A 26,116-nucleotide genomic window follows, 5' to 3' on the forward strand; every position below is an offset into this window, starting at 1 on the left:
CACCCCCTAAAGAGTAGTTATCTTAAATTACACTTGCCCCTCCTGTGTCTGACACTTTGGAAAGTGTGGTAAATGGCAAGTAAATAAACTACTCAGGGTCCTGTGTTGTGGCTGCCATCTGTGATGCCGGCATCCCATATGAGAAGCAGTTCTAATCCTGGCTGCCCTGCTTCTGATCCAGCTCTCTGCTAATGTGCCTGGGAAAGCAGCAGCAGAAAGTACAAGTGCTTGAGCACCTGCCACCCACGTGCTCTCACGTGCCACCCACGTGGGAGACCTGGCTCAGCTCTGGCCAGTGCAGCCATTTGAGGAGTCAGCCAGCAGATGAAAGATCTCACGATATATCCCCCTCCTCTCTCTCTTCCCTCCCCCACCCTGTAACTTTGCCTTTCAAATAAATATCTTTTTAAAAGCTACTGAATACATTTTTTGTTAATAAATTTTCTTTAAAAAGTGTTTCTATGAGCTGTTCTGAGCTAAAGCCACCTTCAGTTCAAACACGTATACCTTCTTCCCTGCCCATAAGCTCTTTCAGTCCCTTAGCTCCCTCTCAGCTCCTCATGATCTACTCAGTTCAACCAAGAGGTAACCTTTTAAATCCCAGTGTCAAGAGGAGGCGTAAGGAAAATGTTGTGATTTTGAACTCAGACTAGATTTGCTTGGCCTCCGGGCAGTTGAAGACATCTTGATTTGAGTGTCAAGCACAAAACATCTCACTCAAAATATGTTGGCAAGGTCTCTCTAAATTCAGCCCCCACTGTCAAAAGGAGTGCTCAAGTCTATATAGATAAATAACACATTGAAAAGGATAGTGTGGAGGTTGAATTTTAAAGGAAGAAAGAGCATTTGATTATTGCTTTCCATAATCGGAGAGCAACATGCAAAAGAAAGTGACAATTTCTTAGTTGATTCCAATACGCAAGGTCTTAGGTCAGGGCATTTGGGTGACAGAAACACGTAGAATCACCATTGGTGAACCTGGTGCTGCTAATCGCAATGGTGGTTACATGGGATAAAACTCACAGGGCTTTATATTTTTTTCCATGTGTTTTCACATGCTTTATGCCAGTTGAGTCCCCATGAGTATTGCTGTTCTACCACGTTTTAAAGAAAGGCACAGAGTGATTCAGGTATTTGTCCAAGGTAGCCAGTACCAAGCAAACTTATTTAACTTTGCTCAGAGGGAGACATTGATGGAAACTCCTCTTGAATGGTGATTCCTGCTAAACAGAAGTGACGCTGGCCAAGGTGTGGCTGCTCCAAAGTAATGCCCGCCTTTTCCTCCATCTCCGTCCCTGGCCTTCCCCCAGCCCATTCGATTTGTTCTCCCTGTATCTTTCTTCTAATGTAAACCCTTCCTTTCCTTTAGAGCCCACCTCAAATGCATTCCACTATTCCAAACCACACTAACTTGTCTTTTCTTTAAGCACTGTTTTGGGTCATGCATCCTTTTGGGAATCTGATGAAAACTTTCAACCTTTTCCATCAAAGGATGTGTGTGGGCATGCAATGGACTATATGCTCATGTATATATGTACACACACACACACACACACATCTTTGAGTACACAATTTTAATCCTTGGGTTAATTTCAAGAAGGCCAGATGGAGGAAAATTTGGGAACGGGCAGCTTTCATATAGAATCATTCTCCTTCCTTGGCTTTCATCCACCAACCTCTTCTCCAGGATCCTATGCCTACCCACCCTACCCTCTCCCCACTCACCTCATGCTGCTTTTCATCACCCAGGATTCATCACCAGCATGGCCTCTTCCCACCTATCTGGGGAGTCTCACTCTGTTGGAACTCAGCCTGGCATAACGAGCTAGCTCACCTGACAGGCAGATCCCAGATATTAAGTTCGTCAGACACCTATCAGTTAAACTTGCATTTAAACTAGAATTTTCTGGAAATAATGAAATATTTGTGTCTGTATGTGTGTGTGGGGGGGTTGTGTGTGGAATTCTTTCAGAACTACCGTCTCTCTTACCTATGAGAATGGCTGCTCCTGTTTACTCTGGAATGCATCATACACTTGATGTTGACAAATACAGAACGGAGATAATGGGGAATGATCAAATATGAAAAAAGGCAAAGGCTGAGTCACTTAGTTGATGGACTTCCCTAAACAGCTATCTTCAAACTCTTTGTCTCAGAGGTTCTGGCACCACCAGCACTGGTACAGCATTCCTTTACACACTTACCTCAATAGTTTTCAGTCAGAACTACCAAAAGGGAAGAGTTTAGGAAAAGAGTCCTTACAGAAATTGGCTCCAATTCCTTCTTATGGAAGAAAGACCACTGGATGGTGAGCTTGTCCTGCGAGGTCACAGTGGTTTTGTAGAGGCAGACAAGGGTGGCATCAGATCCAACGGTCACATTCACAAAACCCTCTGGGATGATCACTTGTACCACTCTAACCTGACCTGGAAAGATAATCATCAAAAAGACAATGATATATATATGTACATTCTGCTGACACTTTTTCATCACAAAAATTTTAAAGATGTTTTAGCTGATTCCGAGGGAAGACAGAGAAAATAGAAGGAACCATACAAGAAAGCTAAGCCAGCAATTGAGGCAAGGGAAAGGAAGTTTCCAACAAACTTTAATGTGAAGATGAGCAAATCCTATGTGAAGCTGGGGCAATAACACTGAATTGAAAATTTCCTCTGTGTGAGGATGGCCTGACACAGAGGTTCTGGGAACTCAAAAAGTCAGCGAATATGAAGAAAGACCAACCTAGTTTGACCAGGGCCACAGAGGTTCCTTAGATGTGGGATTTGGGACTTTCAGTTCTACCATCTGCTAAGTCTCAGAGAAACTACACCAACTTGCTAGAATGTTCAGGGAGAAGACAAGGGAAGTCCCAGGCAAATTAATACTACATGTTGGTTACCCTATCCCTAAGACCATTTTGAGCGGCTGTGGGAGCAAAGCTCTATTCATAGTAATACTAAGATGTTTCTCTGGGGATGGCATTGTCGCGCAGTGGCTTAGGCTGCAGCTTGTGATGTGAGAATTCTATGTCGGAGTGCCAGTTCAAGTCCCAGCTGCTCCACTTCTGATCCAGCCCCCTGCTAATGTACCTGGGAAAGCAGCAGAAGATGGCCCAAGTCCTTGGGCCTCTGCCACTCATGTCAGAGACACAGACAGAATTCTGGGCCTCTGGTTTTGGACTGACCCAGCCCTGGCTGTAGTGACCATTTGTGGAATAAACCGGTGGATAGAAGATATTTCTCTCTCTCTTTCTCTCTCTCTCTCTGCCTTTCAAATGTATAAATAAATCTTTTATAAATGCTATTTTTCTTTTTCATTTTCATCCTTTCATAAATGTACAATAGAGTTTTCTAGAAGTTACATAATAGGAAATGATGTTATTGCTTTGGCATCTAATGGAATGTGAGCTTATGTGTCCTATGTTTTCAGTTTTAATTTCTAGCACAAAAATTATAGATAAAAATAACTCAAATAGAGAAAGATCTTTGGGTTTCTTGGTGATTTTTAATTCAAACTTTCATTGAAGTAATTGTAGATTCGCATGTAATTCTAAAAAATAAGACAGAGAGCCCATGCACAATTTACCCAGTTTGTAAAATTACACTATAATATCACAGCCCAGATACTAACATTAATACAAACCACCAATCTTATTCATCTTTCTCCAGTTTTACGTACATGTGTATGTGTGTTCACTTAGTGATATACAACTAAGTGTGTAGTTCCATGTAGCCACCTCCGCAATCAAGATATCGAACAGGGGCAGGCATTTGGCACAGCAGTTAAGATACCACTTGGGATGCCCACATTGCATATTGGAGAGCCTGGGTTTGAGTGTCAGCTATGCTCTCAATCCCAGCCTCCTAGCAATTCACACCCTGGAAGGCAGTAGATGACAGTTCAAGTGCTTGAGTCCCTGCTACTCATATGGGAGACCCAGATTGAGTTCCAGGCTCCAGGCTTCCATCTGACCCCTCCCCTCCCTGCCCTGGATACCCACCATTCTACTCCCAAGAGTTCAACGTTTTTAGATTCCACTTATAAGCGAGATCACACTGTATTCATCTTTCTTTGCCTGGCTTATTTCACTTAGCATAATGTCCTCCAGGTTCATCATGTTGTCACAAATGACAGAATTACCTTCTTCCTTTTATATTTTCATAAGTGTCTTTTCTGAAATTTTCAGTTTTTCACTTGTTTTAAGATAATGTTCAGGGGCCAGTGCTGTGGCGCAGTAGGTTAATTCTCCACCTGCAGGGCCAGCATCCCATATGGGCACTTGGGTCATCTTTGGCTGCTTTCCCAGGCACATTAGCAGGTAACTGGATTGGAAGTGGAGCAGCCAGGACTCGAGCTGATGCCCGTATGGGATGCCTCAGGCAGCGGTTTCCCATAGAGAGCAGGCATTTGAAGAGTAAGCCAGTAGATAGGAGATGTCTGTCTGTCTCTGTCTCTATGCCTTTCAAATAAATACAAAATTATTTTTAAAAAATACTGGAGAGTGGTATTTCCCAGGGACCCCTCATATTGTGCTCATAATCACATCCACCTGCCTGCTGCACTACATCCTGTTTCTAACCAATGATAATCACTAATCTGTCTTCCATTGGTAAATGTTACACAAATAGAATCACAGAGCTAATAAATGTTGGAACTGGCTCTTTTCACTCACCATAATTACCTAAAAATTCACCTAGGTTGTTGGGTGTATCAGCAGTGGTTTGTTGCTTTTTATTGCCTTGTAGCAGTCAACAGTGTATCAGTCATGTGTTAGAACAATTTGTCTATTCACATTTTAGGACATCTGGGCTATTTATAACTTTTAGATATTGAATAAAACTGCAATGAAAATTCATGTAGAGACTTTTTTAAGTTTACAAGGTGCTTCACTGTTGTTTTCATTTTATTATTTATATATTTCAGAGGCAGAGAGATAGAGAGACATACAGAGAGTGCTTCCATCTGTTCACTCTCCAAACATCCACAACAACTTTGGCTGATCTGAGACTAAAGCCAGGAGCCAGGAGCACAATCTAGGTGTCCCACATGAGTGGCAGGGATCCAAGTACTTGAGCCATCACTTGATATGCCCCCAAGATGTTCATTAGCGGGAAGCTGGAATTGGAAGCAGAGCTGGGACTGGAACTCAAGCATTCTGATACGGAATGCAGATACCCCACAAGGCAAATTAATTGCTAGGCCACACACCCACACCATTGTGTACAGATTTTTGTGTGAATAGACATTTCCATTTCTCTGGGACAAATGCCCACAAGTGCAATCGCTGAGTCATGTGATAGTTGTATGTTTAATTTTATTAAAAACAAGCCACACTATTTTCTAGAGTGGCTACACTATTTGACATTCCCATTAACCAAAGGAGTGATCCAATTTCTCCACCTCTTTAGCAGAATTTGATGCTGTCACTATTTTCCCTTTTAGCCATTCTGATAGATGCATAGATGGAATAACAGCACATTCAATTAGACCCTGTTAGTTGATTGTCTTTTTCAGATCTTCCATTTCCTTGCTGACATTCTGTCTAGTAGATTAATTAGCTTCTGAGAGGGAGAATTGAAGTTACCATCTGTAATTGTGGCTTCCTCTCTTTCCTTTTAGCTTGCTATCAGTTTTTGTTTGTGTCTTTTGAGACTCTGTTGTTTAACGTGTATGCATTAAGAACTGTCATGCCCTTTGGCTGGATTGATCCTTTTGTCTTTAGATATTGTCTTTTTGTTTCTAGTAATTTTATTTGCTCTGAAGTCTACTATGTCAGATATTCATATAGCTACTCCAGATTTTTTTTAATTAATACTTACATGGCATAAACTTTTCTGTCCTTTTACTTTCAGTCTACTTTGTCATTAAGTTTAATGTGAGTTTCCTGTGAGCAACATGTAGTTGGATTTCCATCCAGTGTGCTTACATTTTCTATAATCATTGATCTGTTAGTTCTTAGGCATGCCATTGTATTATTTGTTGTTTTTCTCCTTTGATTCTTATTCCTCTATTACTCTTTCCTTACCTTCCTATCAGTTACTTGAACATTTTTTTATAATTCCATGCTTATTTGTTCATAGTGTTTAATCTGTACATCTTTGTACAGTTTCTATAGTTCTTGCTCTGGGTAAGTATATAGGAGTCAACACAATCTACTGGTATCAATATTTTAGTACTATGAGTGAAGTGTGGAAACCTGACTTACATTCAGGTCCACTTTAAAATATCACTGCCTTGAGTATAAGATGTTATAACTATTGTTTCAATGATGAAATATGATTTATGAAATTCACAAGTTAAAGGATAGTCTATTGTGTGTGCTCACGTTTCTGCTACTGTTGTTCCTTCATCCTTCTTAATGCTCCAAGATTCTTTATCATTTATTTTCTGTTTGAAGACATTTGTTTAGCCATTCTTTAGAGTATGTCTGCTAGCAATACATTTTTTTTGTTTTCCTCTGACTGAGAATCTTATTATTTCCCCTCCATTCCTGAGGGGCAGTTTCACCAGTTGTAGATTCTATTTTCTGCCATCTCTGCTCTACCATGGAGCCCATAAGGAAATTTTTCATTTTTGGTATTGCATTGCTCAGTTCTATAATTTGTGGAGGTAAACAATCCAACTTTATTAAAAAAATAATTCAGATAGAGAAGAAGTAAATTGAGCAGGAACCTATAGATTAAAAGGGTCTTCATAGAAACAGACAATTGCAGTATATAGCTTTTATTTGGATTCTTTTAATTTAATTTTTATTTGTAGTTGACAAATAATAATTGTATATATGCATCTGATGCTTTGAAAAATATGTGCATTGTGAAATGATTGTATTAGGGTAGCTAAGTACTCACTTCACTCATTCATCATTTATAGTAGTAGCAAGAACATTTAAAATTTATTGTTTTGGCAATTTTGAAATGCATAGTATATTATTATTAGTCACGATCACCTTGCTCCTATTGCACTGGGATTTTGTACTCTTTGATCAACTTCTCCCAATTCTCTCACCCCTCCCCTCCCAGCCCTGGATACCTACCATTCTACTCCCAAGAGTTCAGCGTTTATAGATTCCACTTATAAGCAAGATCACACTGTATTTGTCTTTCTTTGCCTGGCTTATTTCACTTAGCATAACGTCCTCAGGTTCATCATGTTGTCACAAATGACAGAATTACCTTCTTCCTTTTATATTTTATAACTGTCTTTTCTGAAATTTTCAGTTTTTCACTTGTTTTAAGATAATGTTCAGGGGCCAGCGCTGTGGCGCAGTAGGTTAATCCTCCACCTGCAGGGCCAGCATCCCATATGGGTGCCAGTTCGAGACCCGGCTGCTCCTCTTCTGATCCAGCTTTCTGCTGTGGTCTGGGAAAGCGGTAGAAGATGGCCCAAGTCCTTGGGCCCCTGCACCTGCATGGGAGACCTGGAGGAAGCTCCTGGCTCCTGGCTTCAGATTGGTGCAGCTCCAGCCGTTGTGGCCATCTGGGGAGTGAACCAGCAGATGGAAGACCTCTCTCTCTCTCTGTCTCTACCTCTCTCTGTAACTCTGTCTTTCAAATAAATAAATTCTTTAAAAAAAAGGAAATTATAGTGTATTTATATACTATGCAGTACTGTGCTTAGCTGTTAAAAAAAGAAAAATGAATCCTATCTTTAAAAAAAAGATAATGTTCAATGGTTCTTGATGCATTTTATAATGACTATTTTGAATCCTTTGTCAGATAATTCCAACATCTGATTCACCTCAGTGTTGGCATTCATTGATTTTCTTTTCTTTTCTTTCTTTCTTTTTTTTTTTTTTTTTTTTTTTTGTCTATAGCCATACCACTCTAAGCGTGCCTGATCTCGTCTGATTTTCTTTCTTCATTCGACTTGGGATTCCTTGTTCCTTGGGATGCTTGATGACTTCTGACTGAAGGTTTTGTCTATTATGTTAGGAGACTCCTATTTTAATCTTTCATTCCACCCTAGTGGTCTGTTCCATATGCATGTGTTGGCCTATTTTTTGTGAGCTAGGGTTCTAACAGCAGTTTCATTTTTAGGGTCTTTGCAGTGTTGTTTTGGCTGGTTTGGTTTATCTGGTTATCACTGGGGTTTTCGTTTGTCTCCTGACCCTACTGCTCCCGGAGGCAGAAACGTTTCCCTAGGTCAGGTTGCCAAGTGTCACTCAGCAGGACTTGGGTGTTGTGGTGCCCCCTGCTGCCCTGGTGTTTCTGTGGAGTGAGCGGAGCACAGCCAGAGATCCACAGAAACAAATAGCCTGCCCAGACTCTTCCACTTGCCAGGGCTCTGTCCCTCTCGTCTGTTCCACGCTCCCACCTCCGTATCTGGAGGTAAAGAGGGAGCATCTGAGGCCCAGTGGAGAAGGAGCATCTTTCTTCCGCCCACTAATGTTAGTGATGTTAGAGGGACTCCCATTTGATCTGGGGGAGGAGCGAGCTCACCTGGGCTGTCCTCTGTTACTACATTGGAGGTCGGGACACACCAGGACTGGGTCCCCTTCTACAGGGTGGGAGACATAGGATACTTTGTCTCTGTTTTTTTCCAGGGGCCCAAAGCAATTTGCTTTCTTCTTGCCACCTTTCAGATTTCTCCCTTGGTTGTCCCTTGCATTATTTTTCATTAGCATTGCTTTTCATTATTTTTCATTTGTGCTTAGAAGGGAGCATCAAGGAGAAGTAGGTCTATACCACATTGTCCAGACCAGAAATCTCCCTCAATTTTAAGATTATAAAACTGTCCTGAGACCAAAACTCTTTTTGCAACTGTTGGCCTTAAAAAAATTTGTGAAGTAATGAGCTTCCCATGTGATCTGGAGGAGTGCCAAAGAATCTTCTACCCCCAAATCCAGCCTGCTACTGTAATGACTCTCTGGACTACACAAGCGCATCCTAAAGGACTGTGAAAGGTGACAAAACTGTAGGTAACATTTATAGAGGCACCAGCTCATCTGATTAACTGATCATTATTAACTGTAAACTCAGAAAGTGTAAAGTTCTCCAGCATGGGACACAGGACTGGTGGGTAAGCACTGGAAAAGATCAAGTTCAAACAGAGCAGCTCTTTATGCTGCAAGAACAGCCCAGTCTTGAGAGTCCTAGCTGCCTGAAGGGTTACAAACTGGGGGAGGAGTGCAGGGGTGGGCTGAGGACACAGAGATCATGAGAGGCTTAGGGGAAATGGTACAGACAGACAGATTCTTGTCCTCTCCGCCTCAATCTTGCATAGACAAAGACTTCTGTATTTTTCTTACTTAATGGCAGCAGCCAGACAAAAAGAACTCAGGCGATTGACAAACATTTTGAAAAACTGATAGAAAAAGCAAACCATCATCCAGATTATGCCTGATTTCTTGGATTCAAATAGCTGTGTTCTCTGTCACCGTTGGGCCACCTGGCCCAGCTGCTTCCTTGTCCGAAGCTGGCTGTTTGTCTGACCAATAGTGGCCTGACGCATTGGGAAAAGTACTTTAGCAAGGTAGACATGAACACTGCACCTTCGACTTACATGCAGAGTTCTTCTTCCCAATGTTCCTGCCCTCATGTGTTCTGGGTTCCCGTACTGTCTCCCTCAAAAGGATGCTGGCCTTCGGAAAGCAGCTACTCTTTCCAGTGGAAACTCCACTGGAGAAAGCTGGTCCCCTCTACTGGAGGGAAAACTGGATCCTCCCTTCAACTCCTGGAAGTTAGCCATATAGATGAATGTGCTTAAAGGATGACTTCCGGGGCAGATGCTGTGCTGTAGCTGGTAAAGCCACCGCCTGAGGCATCCATATGGGCGTCAGTTTGAGTCCTGGCTGCTCCACTTCCAATCCAGTTACCTGCTAACGTGCCTGGGAAAGCAGCCAAAGATGACCCAAGTGCTTGGGCCCCTGCACCCATGCAGGAGACCAGGAAGAAGCTTCTGGCTCCTGGCTTTGGCCTGGCTCAGCCTGGGCCCTTGCGGTAATTTGGGGAGTGAACCAGTGGAGGGAAAATTCTCTCTCTATCCCTCTCTCTCTCTCTAACTCTGTCTTTCAAAATAAATGAATGAATCTTTAATAAAATGATGACTTCCAGGGGCCAGCACTGTGGCATAGCGGGTAAGGCCACTGCCTGTAGTGCTAGCATCCCATATATGGGTGTCAGTTCGAGTCCTGGCTACTCTACTTCCAATCCAGCTCTCTGCTATGGCCTGGGAAAGCAGTGGAAGATGCCCCAAGTCCTTGGGCCCCTGAACCCACGTGGGAGACCCGGAAGAAGCTCCTGGTTCCTGGCTTCAGATCAGTGCAGCTCCGGCTGTTGTGGCCAAATGGGGAATGAACCAGCGGATGGAAGACCTCTCTCTCTCTCTCTCTCTCTCTCTCTCTCTCTCTCCCCCTCTTCTTCTCTCTCTGTGTAACTCTGACTTTCAAATAAATAAATAAATCTTTAATAAAAATGATGACTTCCAAATGTCTTTTAAATGCCCAACAGTGAAAGATTAGAACTGGGGATTTGGTGGCCATTCAAGTTTCCAGAAACTTTTCCCTAAAAACAGTTTTGAAGATATAATTTGACCATTTTTTTCTCTAGTTTGGGTGCTAATAGCTGTTATGCGATTGGCCAATTGTGAGAACTTGACCAGGTGAGAGCTTTGGACCAGAATCCCTCGACAGCCACTCTCAGCAAAAGCGCTTGAAGGCAGAGTAAGCACAGTTCCCACCCAGGGCAAGCCACAGGAGAGTCCATGGTGCCTGGCAACAGGCGTGTGTTGAGCACCTGTGTGTTGTGTCACAAACAGTGCTGAGCACTGGGCAACCAATCTTGACGCAGACAGATGCAAGCTCTGCTGGCCATGTTAATGCAGCCGGGAGCCCTTTATAGTACAGACCAGAATGGAGGTGAGTGAAAATCAAACATCTGGGAGCCATAAGTCTGATTCAAATAGTTCCAACATTTTTTAAAAAATGAAGATATATAAATATATAACTAATTTGAGATCTGTGAAAGCTCAGTGGTATCACTTGGAATTAAGATGGTAGTTCCAACATTCAAAGCACAACGGTACTGTTTTTTAAGGACACTACACATTGTCTTATAAATAGGTGGCAATCCGCAAGGCAAACCCCCCAGATCATTTTATTGCCCAGAGTTCCAATGCTCAGCATCAAAACCAATGCCTAAATTCTGAAGGAAAGAGGGTTTGCAGAAATTGTCCAGCCCCAAGAGAGCAACAATGCATTTAAAGTTAAGAGCTGTATATTTCCAGGTGAACTTTGAATAACGTCACATCATTCAATCATTGTGTATTACTTAAACTTCTGAGCTCATCCTCTGGTCCTGAGCCATTCAACGGAACTTTCTGCGGTGATGGAGATGGTACATCCCTGCGTTAATTCAGTAGCCACTACCCACGTGCAGCTACTGAGCACCTGAAAAGTGACCAGGGGGACTGAGAAACTGACTTTATAGTTCTCCTTAATCTGGATAATTCAACTGTAGATAGTTACATGTGGACAGTGGGCAGTGCAAATTTAATCTTAAACTTGGAAGTGATAAAATAAAATTATTTTCATTTGGATTAATTCATTCTAAATTGACAAGTTATTTAAAAATTATAAAGGGAAAATCTCTAACAGCAAATCTCTAATAAATAGCAAGCTAAAAGATGAATACCTGAACCCAGGGTTTCAATTTCCCTTGTTGACCTGACTGAATAAAAAAATACATATGTTGTGGAAATATTTGTGATTTCTTTTAAAATAACCAGTGCTTATTGTTAAAGGAAGAATAATCCAAAGTTCAAAGTAATCTACATTTTAAAAGATTTGTTTTTATTTGTAATGCAGAAAGAGAGCGTGGGAGACTTTTTAGTGTGTTGCGTTTTTGTAATGATTGCTCATTCATTTATTTAATGTCCACAATCCAGCAAGCACTTAGCTGATGGGAAAGTTATTATCCTCCTCCTATACTACAGCAAAAATATCCCCTAATAGCCTAATTTAACCCTGATGCAGTTGAAATGATTTAATTTACAGCAACTTCATGTATAATCACTTCATTTTTGAGTTAGGAAATAACCAAATTATCACTCATTTTTGGATTTGACTGCAAAACCAAAATTCAAATATATTGCAACTTTAAAATGCATAGAAATACCTCTAGAAAATGAAAACAAAATATGAACAAAATGAAAACAAAATATATGTTTCCAACAGGTGGATAACACATATTACAAATATCACACACTTGATCTTAGCCAAAAGGCAGAGAAGCAATGCATATCAGAAATATCTAAGATTATCTGCAGGGATTTTTTTTTCAAAAGAAAATGTTTAGTTTCTCTGAATTGGAATATGACCTAAGACTTCCTAATTAGTGAACGGAAATATTTTGATTATAATAAAATGTATCCTGCTTAGCTATAAAGTTGATTTTAAATATGTACATGAAAAATAATTTCTGAGTGTTTAGGGTTGGAGAAGGTAATTAATGCTGTCAACAAACATATATCATGACCTACTATGTGCCATGCACCATGCTTGACACCAAAAAATGGCATTCTCTTTGAAACAAATTTAGGTAGCATATCAGACTGCACACTGATGGAAGTATTCTCAGTGTTTCACAGCCATACAATATACATTCCATGTATAGATTACTGCACTCTTCCTTTCTCTGCTTTCCATATGTATAGCAAACAACAATATATGTATTCCACTAAATTCCCATTACATCTGCTGGATTGACACTACATATTTTGCTTTGGGCCAGCTAGATCCTATTTGTGTATGTGTATATGTGTGTGTGTATGTGTGTGTATACACTACACACTGAGAAAGCCAGTTATATAATAATTTGAGAAAAAACACTCTTAGGTATTTATTGGTCCTTCTGATTTGGCCTTGTTCTAAAGTCACAGTGAAGTAAGATCCTGATATCATGCCAAGTAATTTTTAAACATAAAGAAATTTATACAAGGTACAAACCCAGTTTTTAAGGTGATAAAAATACTTGAAAAGAAAAAACAATTACGGAATTCACCTAAATCTTGGTGGTAAGATTCCAGATGATTTTGATTTTCTTATTTGTATGTTTTGACATTTTCCCACCCTTTCTGTGATGATGATACATTATGTTTATAATCAGTAGGATTTCTAGGAGTTTCGGTTACAGGCCAGATGAAGGGCTCCCGTGGGAAAGTAGATATTGACTGCAAGGATCTTAGAAGCCTGGTGTGGAAGGCCCAGAGCTCATGGGCCCGATTGGCTGACGGCTAGAAGCCCTCTGAGAAAGGACAAAGCCTTCCACTGTCACTGTTAAGGGTGCATGTAAATGAATCTCCCTGAGAGGAAGGGAGACTGTGAACATGTGTTTCCAGCTCTAGGGCCTGGTGAGCTCACTGAATGCATGCAGCGTCGCCTTCCGTGACCTTTAACTTCGTACAACATCTATAGCTAAACTTTGAGTAATGAACATTTAAAGACACTTTTCTAATTGTAAAACCAGCATAATATTCTTTGGAGAAAACCGAGAAAGCATGAAAAAGCTAGGTAATAAAGTCAAAATCATACAGGGGTGGGCATTTGGCACAGTGGTTAAGATGCCCCTTGGGACAGCCGCATCCCACATCGGAGTCCCTGGCTCTACTCTCCATTTCAGCTCCCTGCTAATGCACACCCTGGGAAGCAGCAGGTGATGGCTCAAGTAGAGTCCCTGCCACCCAGGTGAGAGACCACATTCACTTTCTGGCTCCAGCTGTGGTCTGGCCCAGCCCCAGCTGTTGTGGGCCTCTGGGGAGTGAATCAGCAGATGGAAGGTCTGTGTCTGTCTCTCTCTGCCTCTCTCTGCCTCTCTCTCTCTCTCTCTCTGTGTGTGTATGTGTGTGTGTGTGTGCGTGTCCCTCTGCCTTTCACATAAATAAAACATTTTAAAAATAATCTACAATCCCATTACCCGAGGTAACCACCATGAGCACTCAGTATATAAGCTTCTAGTAATTTATTCTAAGCATGTGTCTATATCCTGCTCTTTCACAATATTTTATCCTGAGAATTCTTTGGTCATTAAATACATTTACTACACCTGATCTTAGCCAAAGGGCCGAGAAGCAATAAATACATTTACTAACTCTCATTCTAATGACTGCCTGATATTACTGAGAGCTTAAAAATATTCTCTTTTTTCACAAAAACAATGTTATTGAATTACAATGTACTCAATGTATCATAAGAACACATTCAAACTATAACCAGCATTTTAAGAAAACTAGCCAAGGTATTTTCTGAATTAGTAGTCTCTCCTGGGTCTAACCAACAGATTTTGACTCCAGACAGATTTTGTTCAACTCAAATCCCTAAAATCACCCATATTGTGCACAACGATAAATCACTCACATATTTTCCAAAACCCAACCTTAGAATTGGAAAACCACAACTCCCTAAGAAATAGTAGCTAATAAAGCACTTTGAAAAATCTCTGTTTTTCCCACGTGTCAGCCCTGGCAGCACCCCCCACCCCGTCTCAACCCAAGCTCTGCCTGCTGTAGCAAAACAAGTCATTCACAGCGAGCTTAAAGGGGACACTAAAGTAAAATGAAAAAAAAAATTATCCTTAGTACAAACTTCGGCCTCTGGGAAAATTATTTGTCAACCTTTCAAACTAAGTAAAGAAAGATACTGCTATTTAAAAAAAAAATTCACCCAAAAGCTCCACAAAACAATTCTATTACAGCCCAGTACCCCTCAAATATCAACGTGGCACATATTTGCTAAGCAAAAGCACTGAAAATTATTTTACTCAACAAACTAATCTCCATTCCTTTGAAGTACAAAGGAGGAAATTCTATGTCAAAGTCTGCAATTTCAATTTAAAAGAAAGCTCCATTCCCAATCTCTTCGGTAGCTTGGGGATCCTTTCCTTACCTATAAGGCAGTTTAAGATCAGAAAGACCTTCCAAAATGCGAACACCATTGTGTCCAGGTTCGTGGAGAGCAGCAGGTGCCAGTAGCTTGCCTGGGCTAGACTGAGTCTCAAACTGGCTTCTTCAATCACACCAACGTTCGCCAGGCTTATCTGCTGGGCATCACCATGCAAACATGCCTTTTCGGGCTTACTTATTGGGTACAAACCTTTCTCAGAGCAGATTTGTGTTTCTTTGAAACACTTTTCATGGGGCGTGTTTCCTTGATATATTTGCTACTGTGTTAATAATAAACCCACATATTTAAATTCTTCAAGCTCTTTGTACACAGATTCTCTAAGTCTCGTTGTTTAAAATCAATCTTATTAAAAAGTTGTACTTGAGGGGAAAGATACAGTTGGAAGAGGGCCTATGCAAATACAAGCTGACAAGGCTAATTGATTTCAGATATTTCCATGAAAGTCTCATAGCATTGATTCACTAACCTCCTTTTACAATTCCTGTGACTGAACAGGTGCTATAAAGTTTCTTGGGAAGATGAGGTTCACAAGAGGGGCAGAGGGGTTATGAAGCAAAAACTCTGGATATCTTGAAAACACTGGTATTTCTCACTACCTTCCACCAAAACTCACAGCAGAATGTTTACGTTTCCCGAGTTAGAAACCTTATAGTGCTTATTCACTAACCTCATTTTTCAAAATCAAGTTAGTAAATGCTTTATGATTGGACGAGTCTAAATTTTTGCAGAATTAAGTTGCTGAATACATGGTGTAGGATTTCCTTAGAAAGGAGGGTTCACTAGGAGGACATGGGAAGGTGTTCAGGTAAAGAACCTTCCCACGAACATGACCTTCTATTAGAGTTCTTAATTTGCCCTGAGAAACCTATGGGCCTCCTCTGAATCTCCAAGCGAACTTTAAGGTCCATGGTTTCCACCCTTACTACAACTCTCGGATTTCTTCCTTCTCCAACCTGGTGCTTCTGTCCCGGTCCAGGTCCTCAGCTCCCCATCCCTGGCCTATGTCTTAAGCATACTACCCATAGCAATCTCCTCAATGGTCTGGCCCATCTCCTCCTTCATCCTGTGTATCAGCCCGGGCCAACATTCCAACCCTAAGCACACATTTTCAATAACCATGTATGGACTCTTTTCTCAATTCCAAAGTCCTTAGTCTGGATTCCCAGACTTCCCAGATCTGCTTCTCACCTCCTCTGAACTTTAGTCACATTAATGCAACTACCTAAAAAATTCTATCATGGTGTATTGCCTTAAAGTGTTCAGTTTCATGAAATGTGCATAGGTTTCAAGGATCATATCTTATGAACTTTTTTTCACAGCACATCTTTGACCACATCTCACCTTAGCCAAGCCAATTTCCCACTGTTTCTCAGAAAGTCATCTTGCTTCCATCAGGCCCAATTCTTTCCCACAGCCTTCTCTGTCCATGCTCATGTGATGCCAATCCTTGGCTCCCAGCAACTTTTGTTACCACTTATAATTTTCTCCTTCTTCCTGCTACCCAGGTATATTCTTTTTGTTAGCTATTTATTTATTTGAAAGGTAAAGTTACAGAGAGGCAGAAGCAGAGGCAGAGAAAGAGGTCTTCCATCTGCTGATTCACTCCCCAAATGGCCTCAACAGCCAGAGCTGGGTTGATCTGAAGCCAGGAGCCTGGAGCTTCTTCCAAGTCTCCAATGTGGGAGCAGGAACCCAAGGACTTGGGCTATCTTCTGCTGCTTTCCCAGGCGCATTAGCAGGGAGATGGATTGGAAGTGGAGCAGCTGGGACTCACAATGGCACCCATATGGGATGCCGGCGCTGCAGGCAGTGGCTTTGCTTGTTACACCACAGCGCTGGCCCAATTCAAGTGTATTCTTAATGCAGAGCAGTCGTGATGTCCTGTGTGACGATTCAAGGAACCTGCAGACCACTCTTCTCTGGGCTCTCATTAGCATAAATCCACATTCTTCTTGCACCCAATATCCTACATGGGCACTTGATTGCTCTGCAGTGGTTTCTTGTTTATTAACTGAGTCTCCCCTACATCCATTAACTGTGAGATCCTCCAGGGTGGAGATCAGGTCTCATACAGGCAGTTCGCAACTTAAAAAACACTGTGTCCCAAAAAGTACTAGTGAGCTCATTGACTGGAATACACGCTCCTGTGGAGCAATCTTTTAATAGATGTCTCATTCCCAGATGTATGTAATTGATAGCATAGCACTGGCTTAAATTCTCAGTGTTAGGCTATCAGTTACATATGTCTGGGAATGAGACATCCATTATAATATAGGGTAGGGGAGAAGGAGGAACAACAAGTAGCAGAGAAAGAATGTTCCTCTCTTTGACCAAGACATGGGATATACCCAAGACAGTATTTTTCCCCAAATAATTGTTGTAGGTCTCCGACATTCACCTTCCTTTCTGACTCTCCCGGTTCCCTGGGTCCTTGTGTCCCTTGGTTGCCTTCAGGGACAGGCCACCAAACCAGAGGAGAGTACCCAAACACAAAGCAGGTGCTCAGTAAGAGCTTCTTAATGAATTCAACATGTTCAAGCTGGGTGACCCGAAGACTGGTTGGGTAGAGGGTATAATTCAAGGGTATATCAAAACCCACCAGAACCAGAATCTATCACACAAACCCATGACATTCCGGAACGTTGAGAGGTAAAATACCCACACTGCTACTGTGTGAGACCTAACTGGGAAAGGAAGAAATCTGCTAAAACAAATTCTCTGCCTGGAACTGAATGTTGATGTTACTGACGATTGCCTACCAAAAGTGAGCTATTGGGGCCGGTGCTGTGGCGTAGTAGATGCAGTGCCAGCATCCCATATGGGTGCCAGTTCCAGACCCACTTCCCGATCCAGCTCCCTGCTATGGTCTGGGAAAGCAGCCGAAGATGGCCCGGTGTAGCTCCGGCCATTGTGGCCAGTTGGGGAGTGAACCAGAAGATGGAGGACTCTCTCTCTCTCTCTCTCTCTCTCTCTCTCTCTCTCTCTCTCTCTCCTCTCTCTCTGTGTAACTCTGACTTTCAAATAAATAAATTAATTAAAAAATAAAAAACAAAAGTGAGCTATTAACCAGCATATAAAATATTAAGTAGCCTCTGCATTTTTTTACAGAACTTTATCACTTCAAACTACTTTTCCATTTTATCTTTGCAACTGTACCAATGAAGCAATGGGCCAGTTATTATCTACATTTTCTATATACGAAAACCAAGGCTCAGAAACGTTGTGTCTTTCACAAGGCCACATAGCACGCATTAGAAACCGTTCCCATCACCCTGCCCAGCGGCACAGTGTGATGATAATGTAACAAATATGCTACTTTCCCCAGGAGTCTTTCTTGGGAACTTCTGAAAGTACATGGTGTCTGACCTATCTCTCAGGTTTTTTACTTATAAATTACAAAAGTATACATTTGGATTTAAAAACAATCTGGCAAAACAAAGAAGTATACAGAGAGAGAAAACTGTTCCCATGCATTCACTCACACGTAGAATCCCATGCCCAGATTTACCAACAAGAATTTAGCACTTTTCTATGCATTCGCACACACACACATATGGTTTTTTTTTGACATAAAGATAATAATATTGTTATTTTATAATTTGCTGTTTTCTCCTTTTAAAACACATTTTTATTATCTCTTTCTGTAATTGTCCAACTATAACCAAAGATATATCTTACCTGTTTTAAGGCTACATGATATTTCTTTAAAAAAAAAAAGATTTATTCATTTATTTGAGAGGCAGAGGCAGAGAGAGGGAGGGAGGAAGAGAAAGAGAGAGAGAGAGAGAGAAAGTCTTCCATTCACTGGTTCACCCCCCAAATGGCAGCAACAGCCAGAGCTGGGCCAATCCGAAGCCAGGAGCCAGGAGCTTCTTCCAGGTCCCCCATGTGGGTGAAGGGGCCTGAGGACCTGGGCCATCTTCAACTGCTTTCCCAGGCCACAGCAGAGAGCTAGATTGGAAGAGGAGCAGCCGGGACTCAAACCGGCGCCCATATGGGATGCCGGCACTGCAGGTGGCAGCTTCACCCACTACGGCACAGCACCAGCCCACATGATATTTCATAGTATGGATGAATCATAACTTCTTTAACCATTGTTCTATTGGAAAATTCTTAGATCATTTAAGAGTTTTTCACAATTATCCACAATGGTGCAATGAACACCCTTTTGTTTAGATTTCTGCCCAATTGTGTGATTATTTCTGTAAGCTAGGCTCCTGGAAATGGAATTGCTGGATCAAAGACCACAAGCATAGACATCTGTAGTAGACAGCAATAGTTGACCACCAGAAACTTGTTATAAATCTAGGCCTTGTCCCTTGAGTGTACATGCAAGTGTGTTGTCAACAGCTTTGTGAAGAACTTCAATGATCAGTCTTCTGTTTTTACTGGTATTATGGGTGAAAGCTGATATTGTTGTGTGGCATTAATGTGTATTTCTCTCATGAAACTGAGCCTCCTCTCACAGGTTTATTGACCTGCCTGGTATTCCCTTCCCTGTGAAGTGCCTGCTTGTGGCCGTAGCTCATTTTTCAATTGGGTTATCTGTCTTTTAGTATTGTAAAAGTACCCTTTAGGTGTTATAAAACTTGCCCTGGGTTTTGTATCTACATTATAAAAATTTTATCCTGGTCCAGAATTTTTCTTCTTAGTTTTATATCTTTCACCATAAAGAAGTTTGCATCTTTTTTGTTAATCTATCGATTTTTTTCTTTATGACTTTGTTTCCCAGATTCTCTAAGAAAACTTTGCCCAATTCATGACTATAAAAATATTATTCTACAGTATTATTAAATATCATTATATTATATTATGTTATATATTCTTTTAATGCCTCCATAATTCGTCTCCTGCCATCTCAGTGATAGCAACTTTGTCTTTCTAGTTACTGAGGACTAAGTCCTTGCTGTCACTGCTGATTCCACTGCCTCTTTCGTATACCACCTCTAAGTCATCAGATAAATCTTTCTTTAAATATTTATTTCTTTGAAAGGCAGAGTTGGGGCCGGCACTGTGGCATAGCAGGTAAAGCCACCACCTGCAGTGCTGGCATTCCATATGGATTCTGGTTCCAGTTCAAGTCCAGGCTGCTCCACTTCTGATCTAGCTCTCTGCTATGGCCTGGGAAAGCAGTAGAAGATGGCCCAAGTCCTTGGGCCCCTGCACCCACGCGGGAGACCCAGAAGAAGCTCCTGGCTCCTGGCTTTGGATAGGCGCAGCTCCAGCTATTGTGGCCAACTGGGGAGTGAGCCAGCGAATGGAAGACCTCTCTCTCTCTCTCTCTGCCTCTCCTTCTCTCTGTGTGTAACTCTGACTTTCAAATAAATAAATAAATCCTAAAAAAAAAGAAAGGCAGAGTTACAGTGAGAGAGAGAGAGAGAGAGGCAGAGGCAGACAGAGGTCCTCCATTCAGTTTCACTCCCCAGCTGCAATGGCCAAAGCTGCACCGATCTGAAGCCAGAAGCCAGAACTTCCTCCTGGTCTCCCACAGGGTGCAGGAACCCAAGGACTTGGTCCATCCTCTACTGCTTTCCCAGTCCATTAGCAGAGAGCTGGATTGGAAGTGGAGCAACTGGGACTCGAACCAGCACCCATATGGGATGCCGGCACTGCAGGTGGCAGCTTTACTTGCTACACCACAGTGCTGGCCAGATAAATCTCTTTTTTTAAGATTTATTTATTTGACAGGCAGAGTTACAGAAGGGGGTGGGGGAGAGAAAGTTCTTCCATCCGATGGTTCACTCCCCAAATGGCCACAATGGCCAGAGCTGAGCCCATCCAAAGCCAGGAGCCAGGAGCCTCTTCCAGGTCTCCCACATGGGTTCAGGGACCCAAGCACTTGGGCCATCTTCTACTGATTTCCCAGGCCATAGCAGAGAGCTTGATTGGAAGAGGAGCAGCCAGGTCCCGAACCAGCACTCATATGGGATGCCAGTGCCACAGGCGGAGGCTTAACCTTCTAAGCCACAGCACCGGCCCTCATCAGCAAACACTTTTCGCTCCATGTTCAGAAGCTCTAGAAACTGACCAATTTCTCTGCCTTCATCATCCCCACCTTACTTGTCTGCCAGCAGCGCCAATTGCTTGGATCACTGTAATGGCCTCCATTTGTGTCCTTGCTTCCTGCCCACTCAGTCTATTTCTCAACACAGCAGCCAGAAGGATCCTTTCAATATGCACATCAGACCATGTCTTACCTTCGTTGAGATCCATCGCTAGTTCCCGATTTCTCTCAGGAAAGAACCAAAGTCTTTAAAACAGCTGAGAAATCCATAGCCCATATGTTAAATTCCTTGGTTAAACACATTCTAGATGGTTGATGGGGAGAGGAACAGTTACAACCTCCTATAATTCTAGTGCCCTATATATTTCTCTTAGAGCTGTGCTGCCCAATGTGGCAGCCATAAGCCATTTACGGCCTTTGAACTCTTGAAACGTGGCTAGTTTGTGTTAAGAGGAGGAGAGGAGGTATAAATGTAACATACATATCAGTCTTCAAAGACTTAGCATGAAACAATTGTTTAAAAGAGCTATTTTATTTATCTGAAAGGCAGGGAAAAAGAGAGAGGAAGAGGGAAAGGGAGAGGTAGGGAAGAGGAGAGAGAGCGAGCGAGAGAGAGAGAGATCGTCTATCTACTGGTTCTCTCCACAAATGGCCACAATGTCCATGGCTGAGTCAGGCCAAATCCAGAAGCCTGGAACTTCAATCGAGTCTCCCACATGAGTGAGAGGGACCCAAGTACTCTGACCATCTTCCACTGCTTTTCCAGGCACATTCGCAGGGAGCTGGATCCAAAGCAGAGCAGCCAGGACTCTAACCAGTGCTCCAGTCTGGGGTGTCAATGTTGCAAGTGGCAGCTTAACTCCATGCGCTACAGCACTGATCTCTGCATGACATGGAAAAAAAATTAAGCACAATACCATTCATTTTTAAGCTGATTACTTACTGAGATGATAATTTTGTGGACACATGGGGTTAAATAAATTGTTATTAAACTTTTGCAGAAGACCCGAAAAATAATTGTCTCAGCTACTCCACCACCTATCTGGCCTCATCTTCTGTGATCATCCCCCCTCTCTGCCCCAGTGCCACTGCTATCCTTAGTCTCCAGCTAGCTAGGCACACTCCTGCTTTGGACAGCATTTGTAGCTGTGGTGGACTCAAAAGGTGACATTTCCTCCGCAGCTGTCAGCAAGGCCAGCTCCCTCACCTTCTTCAGGTCTTTGCTTAATTGTCGATTTTCAGCAAGACATACCTCGTTCACACAATTTTAAATTTCAGCTTCCTCCACTCCAGCCCTTCCAATCCCTCAGTAGTTTTCTTGTTTGATAGCACTCAGAACCTTCTAATCTACTCCAAAGTTAACTTTTATACACTTCTCCACTCCCACCCCCAAGCTAGAATTTACATTTCAAGAAGGCAGGGCCTTCTGTCTGTTTTCATTATTTCTCCCAGGGGCCTAGCACAGTGCCTCATGTAGCAGGTGCTCAAGAACTGTTGGCTAAGTGGGTGAATGTATGAGTCTGGATTTAACCCACTGGAAATGTATTTTTTGTGTATTATGTGATCGGGGGAAATGTATTCTAAATGTCCCAATGTCCTACCTAGCAGCCAATCATTACCCTTTGAGGGAGTTTGGCTCTGTGGAAACAATCAGGTCATTCGAGGTTAATTCTCAATGAATAAGGTAAGGGATCACGTTGAGGAATGGTGTTGTGTGAGCAAGACACACAATTTAATCATAAATTGAAGAGGCTGCTATCTGCATGGCTTGAGAGCTGGCTCAGAAGTCAGCCCAGGATTTCCAAAAGGCACACTGACACCATTCTTATGGCAACAGCACAAGGGAGAGAAGCAAAGCAGAGACAGAGAGAGAGAGAAGGAGAGAGAGAGAAAGAAATTTGGGCCTAAAATTTCTCACATGTAGTTTTTTTTTTTTGATAATCAAAGGAGACATTATAGGGAATTCAGAATTTATTGAACTTCTTTATATATATTTCATGTTTTTTATGCTTCTAAAAATTTTGATTACATACGGAAAGGCACAATCTAGTAAGCACTTAGAGTCTAAATATTTAAATTTGTTTTTGTTTCACTGGTTCCAAAAAGGTTTTTCAAAAATCCATTGATCCAGCTGGGCATTTGGTGTAGTGTTTACGACATTGCTTGGGATGTCACATCCATATTGGGGTGTCTGGGTTCAAGTCCCAGCTCCATTGTCCATTCCAGCTTCCTGTGAACGTGCACCCTGGGAGGCTCAAGTACTTGGGTCCCTGCATCCATGTGGGAGACCCAGATGGAGGTCGCAGCTCCTGGCTTCAGCCTGGTCTCACCCTGGCTGTTGTGGGCATGTGAGGAGTGAACCAGCAGATGGGAGATTTCCCTTCCTCTGCCTCCGCCTCTGCCTCTCAAATAAAATAAATCAGTTTTTTTTTTTAATTTGACAGGTAGAGTTGTAGACAGAGAGGGAGAGAGAGACAGAGATAAAGGTCTTCCTTCTGCTGATTCACTCCCCAAATGGCCGCTACGGCTGGCACTGCATCGATCCAAGGCCAGGAGCCAGGTGCTTCCTCCTGGTCTCCTATGTGGGTGCAGGGGCCCAAGCACTTGGGCCATCCTCCACTGCACTCCCTGGCCACAGCAGAGAGCTGGCCTGGAAGAGGGGCAACTGGGACAGAATCCGGCACCCCAACCGGGACTAGAACCCAGTGTGCCGGCACCGCAAGGCGGAGGATTAGCCTAGTGAGCCACAGCGCCAGCCCCAAATAAATCAGTTTTTAAAAACTCCATTGGGCAATCACAGCACCACTGAAGCTTCATTGTCTTTTCAACCGCTTGCCAGGCAAACATTATAGACTCCACTGGTGCTTCAAATTCCAACTCACCCACACCCACTTCTGTCTCCAAATGTCTGCCACTTCCCAACTATCCTTGGGGGTGTCGCACTCTGCCTCTCCCTTAGGGTATGCTTTGACTCCTGCTTCTATTCATCCCACCATTCCACTAGCATCAAGCCCTAGTGCGAATAACTCGGAAATTTCTCATTCGTGAAGCCTCTTTCCATCTCCTCTGCCATCCTTGAGGTGAGCTCCTATTATCTCTCAATAAGATGGCTGCCATAGTCTCCTAGTCCATTGCCTGGCCTCCAACTTCCTCCCTCTCAAATCCACCCTTTACCAGATAAGAGTTCCTAAAGTCTCATCAATGGCCGGAGCTGCACCGATCCAAAGCCAGGGGCCAAGAGCTTCTTCTGGGTCTCCCAGGCAGGTGCAGGGGCCCAAGGACTTGGGCCATCTTCTACCACTTTTCCAGGCCACAGCAGATTGGAAGTGGAGCAACCAGGTCTCAAACCTGGCGCCCATATGGGATGAGGGCACTGCAGGTGGGAACTTTACCCATTATGTCACAGCTGTGGACCCAATACTTTTTTTTTTTGACACTAATGTAATATTAATACAAAGAGAACAAATTTGATGTACTTCACAGATACAATTCTAAGAATATTATGATATTCCCTTCTTCCGTCCCATCCTTCCCTCTTTCCACTCATTCCCCTCCTACCCGTCCTCCATTCTTCCTCCCTCCCTCCCTCCCTTCTTCCTCCCTCCCTCCCTCCCTCCCTCCCTCCCTTCCTTCCTTCCTTCCTTCCTAGACATAAGCACTTTTATCTGTCATTCAGTTAGCATCCAACCTGTCTTTCCCATCTATTTTCTGCTATTTGTACAATGAAGCATGTCAGAGCAGGTCTGGTAGAAGTCTAGCAAGTGATCTCCAGACAAAACAGAGTCCTCCCTGTTATCCTGACAAATCCTTCCCTTTGCCGCCCTGCACCTTTGCGTAGGCTGTTCCCTTCACCTCGATCACTCATGCCACCAAGTCTAACTGCCAAGAAATCTCTTCAGCCTGGGAGCCTCGCCTCAATGCCAGCTCCTTCCTGGGTTGTCCGCTGATTCATACACGATGTGATCTCCCTCCGCAGCATTAGTTAATACCTTTCCGACAGTGCACCATAGCTACACTTCCTACTGATCCTCTTCACGCCTCCAAAGCGTCAAGCTCCTCAGGAGGACAGGGACCATGCTTTGCTGATTTTACACACACACACACACACACACACACATCCACACACATATACACATACACACATACACACACGGGCTAAATTGTGCTAAATGGCTTCCAAGCTTTATCTCTTTTTATCCCCTTTAACAGCCTTATGAGGTAGGTAGTTTTATTCCCATTTTGTAGGGCAAAGAAAGTGAACCATAGGGAAGCAGCAGTTTGAATACAGCTCCCAGAGGGCAACAGGTGGATTCAGAACTCTTTTTTAAAAATTGTATTTATTTATTTATTTATTTGAGAGGTAGAGTTACAGACAGTGAGAGGGAGAGACAGAGAGAGAGGTCTTCCCTCCACAGGTTCACTCCCCAATGGCCGCAATGGCCAGAGCTGTGCCGATCCGAAGCCAGGAGCCAGGAGCCTCCTCCCGGTCCTTCCACACAGGTGAGGGGCCCAAGCACTTGGGCCATCTTCTACTCCCCTCCCAGGCCACAGCAGAGAGCTGGACTGGAAGAGGAGCAGCTGGGACCAGAACCGGCGCCCATATGGATGCCAGCACTGCAGGCGAAGGACTAACCTACTGTGCCACAGCACCAGCCCCGGATTCAGAACTCTTATTCTCACCTGTTTTTACCCACTACAAATACTCCAGTTAGATAGCCTGTGCCCTGTGACACCTGCACAGTTAGATGGTGTGCTGTCCTCTTCAGGGGGTGGTACCTATGGGTTTCCCCGGTAATTCATTGCCTGTGTGTAATGAGGACCCATTGTAATCTTACTTTAGCAGCTCCCTGTTGTGAAATGGCTGCCAGTCACCCGCTTCATACACGTGCCTGTTCAAAGTCTCAACTGTTCAAAGTCTCAGGCCCCAGTAACCACCTTATTACTAAGACTGAGGTTCAGGGGGAAATCGTACAAAGAGCAGATAAAAGCCCAAGTCCACTGGTTCTGGAGCATGTGCTCTTAGAGCTTTAGGGACCTGGCCTGGGATTGGCACACAGCACATGTCAAAGCGATGTTTGGTGAACTTGTCTTTCTCAAGTTCATGGTATCTCCAAGTGAGTATTTTGAAGGGTAGCATTCAATTGTACATCCAAGACATGGAAACCAGCCTAAGATTTTATTGTTATAATCATCAACAACAAACTTCCTTAGTCCAG

General features: G+C 42.9%; 1 protein-coding gene across 1 annotated transcript in view; it reads right to left on the reverse strand.

Moving 5' to 3' along the window:
* VSIG1 (V-set and immunoglobulin domain containing 1) overlaps positions 1 to 15,106 on the reverse strand; it is a 37,435-nt gene extending 22,329 nt beyond the window's left edge. Inside the window, exons 1-2 of the mRNA XM_008272858.4 lie at positions 14,879 to 15,106; positions 2,263 to 2,426 (exon numbers count right to left, since the gene is read on the reverse strand). Coding sequence (XP_008271080.3) covers positions 2,263 to 2,426; positions 14,879 to 14,927 — 213 coding nt within the window. The 5' untranslated portion in view covers positions 14,928 to 15,106. The remainder of the gene's footprint in view (positions 1 to 2,262; positions 2,427 to 14,878) is intronic.
* Between the last annotated feature and the right edge of the window lie 11,010 nt (positions 15,107 to 26,116).

The sequence above is a fragment of the Oryctolagus cuniculus genome, chromosome X (assembly GCF_964237555.1).
Source record: "Oryctolagus cuniculus chromosome X, mOryCun1.1, whole genome shotgun sequence".
Classification (NCBI taxonomy): domain Eukaryota; kingdom Metazoa; phylum Chordata; class Mammalia; order Lagomorpha; family Leporidae; genus Oryctolagus; species Oryctolagus cuniculus.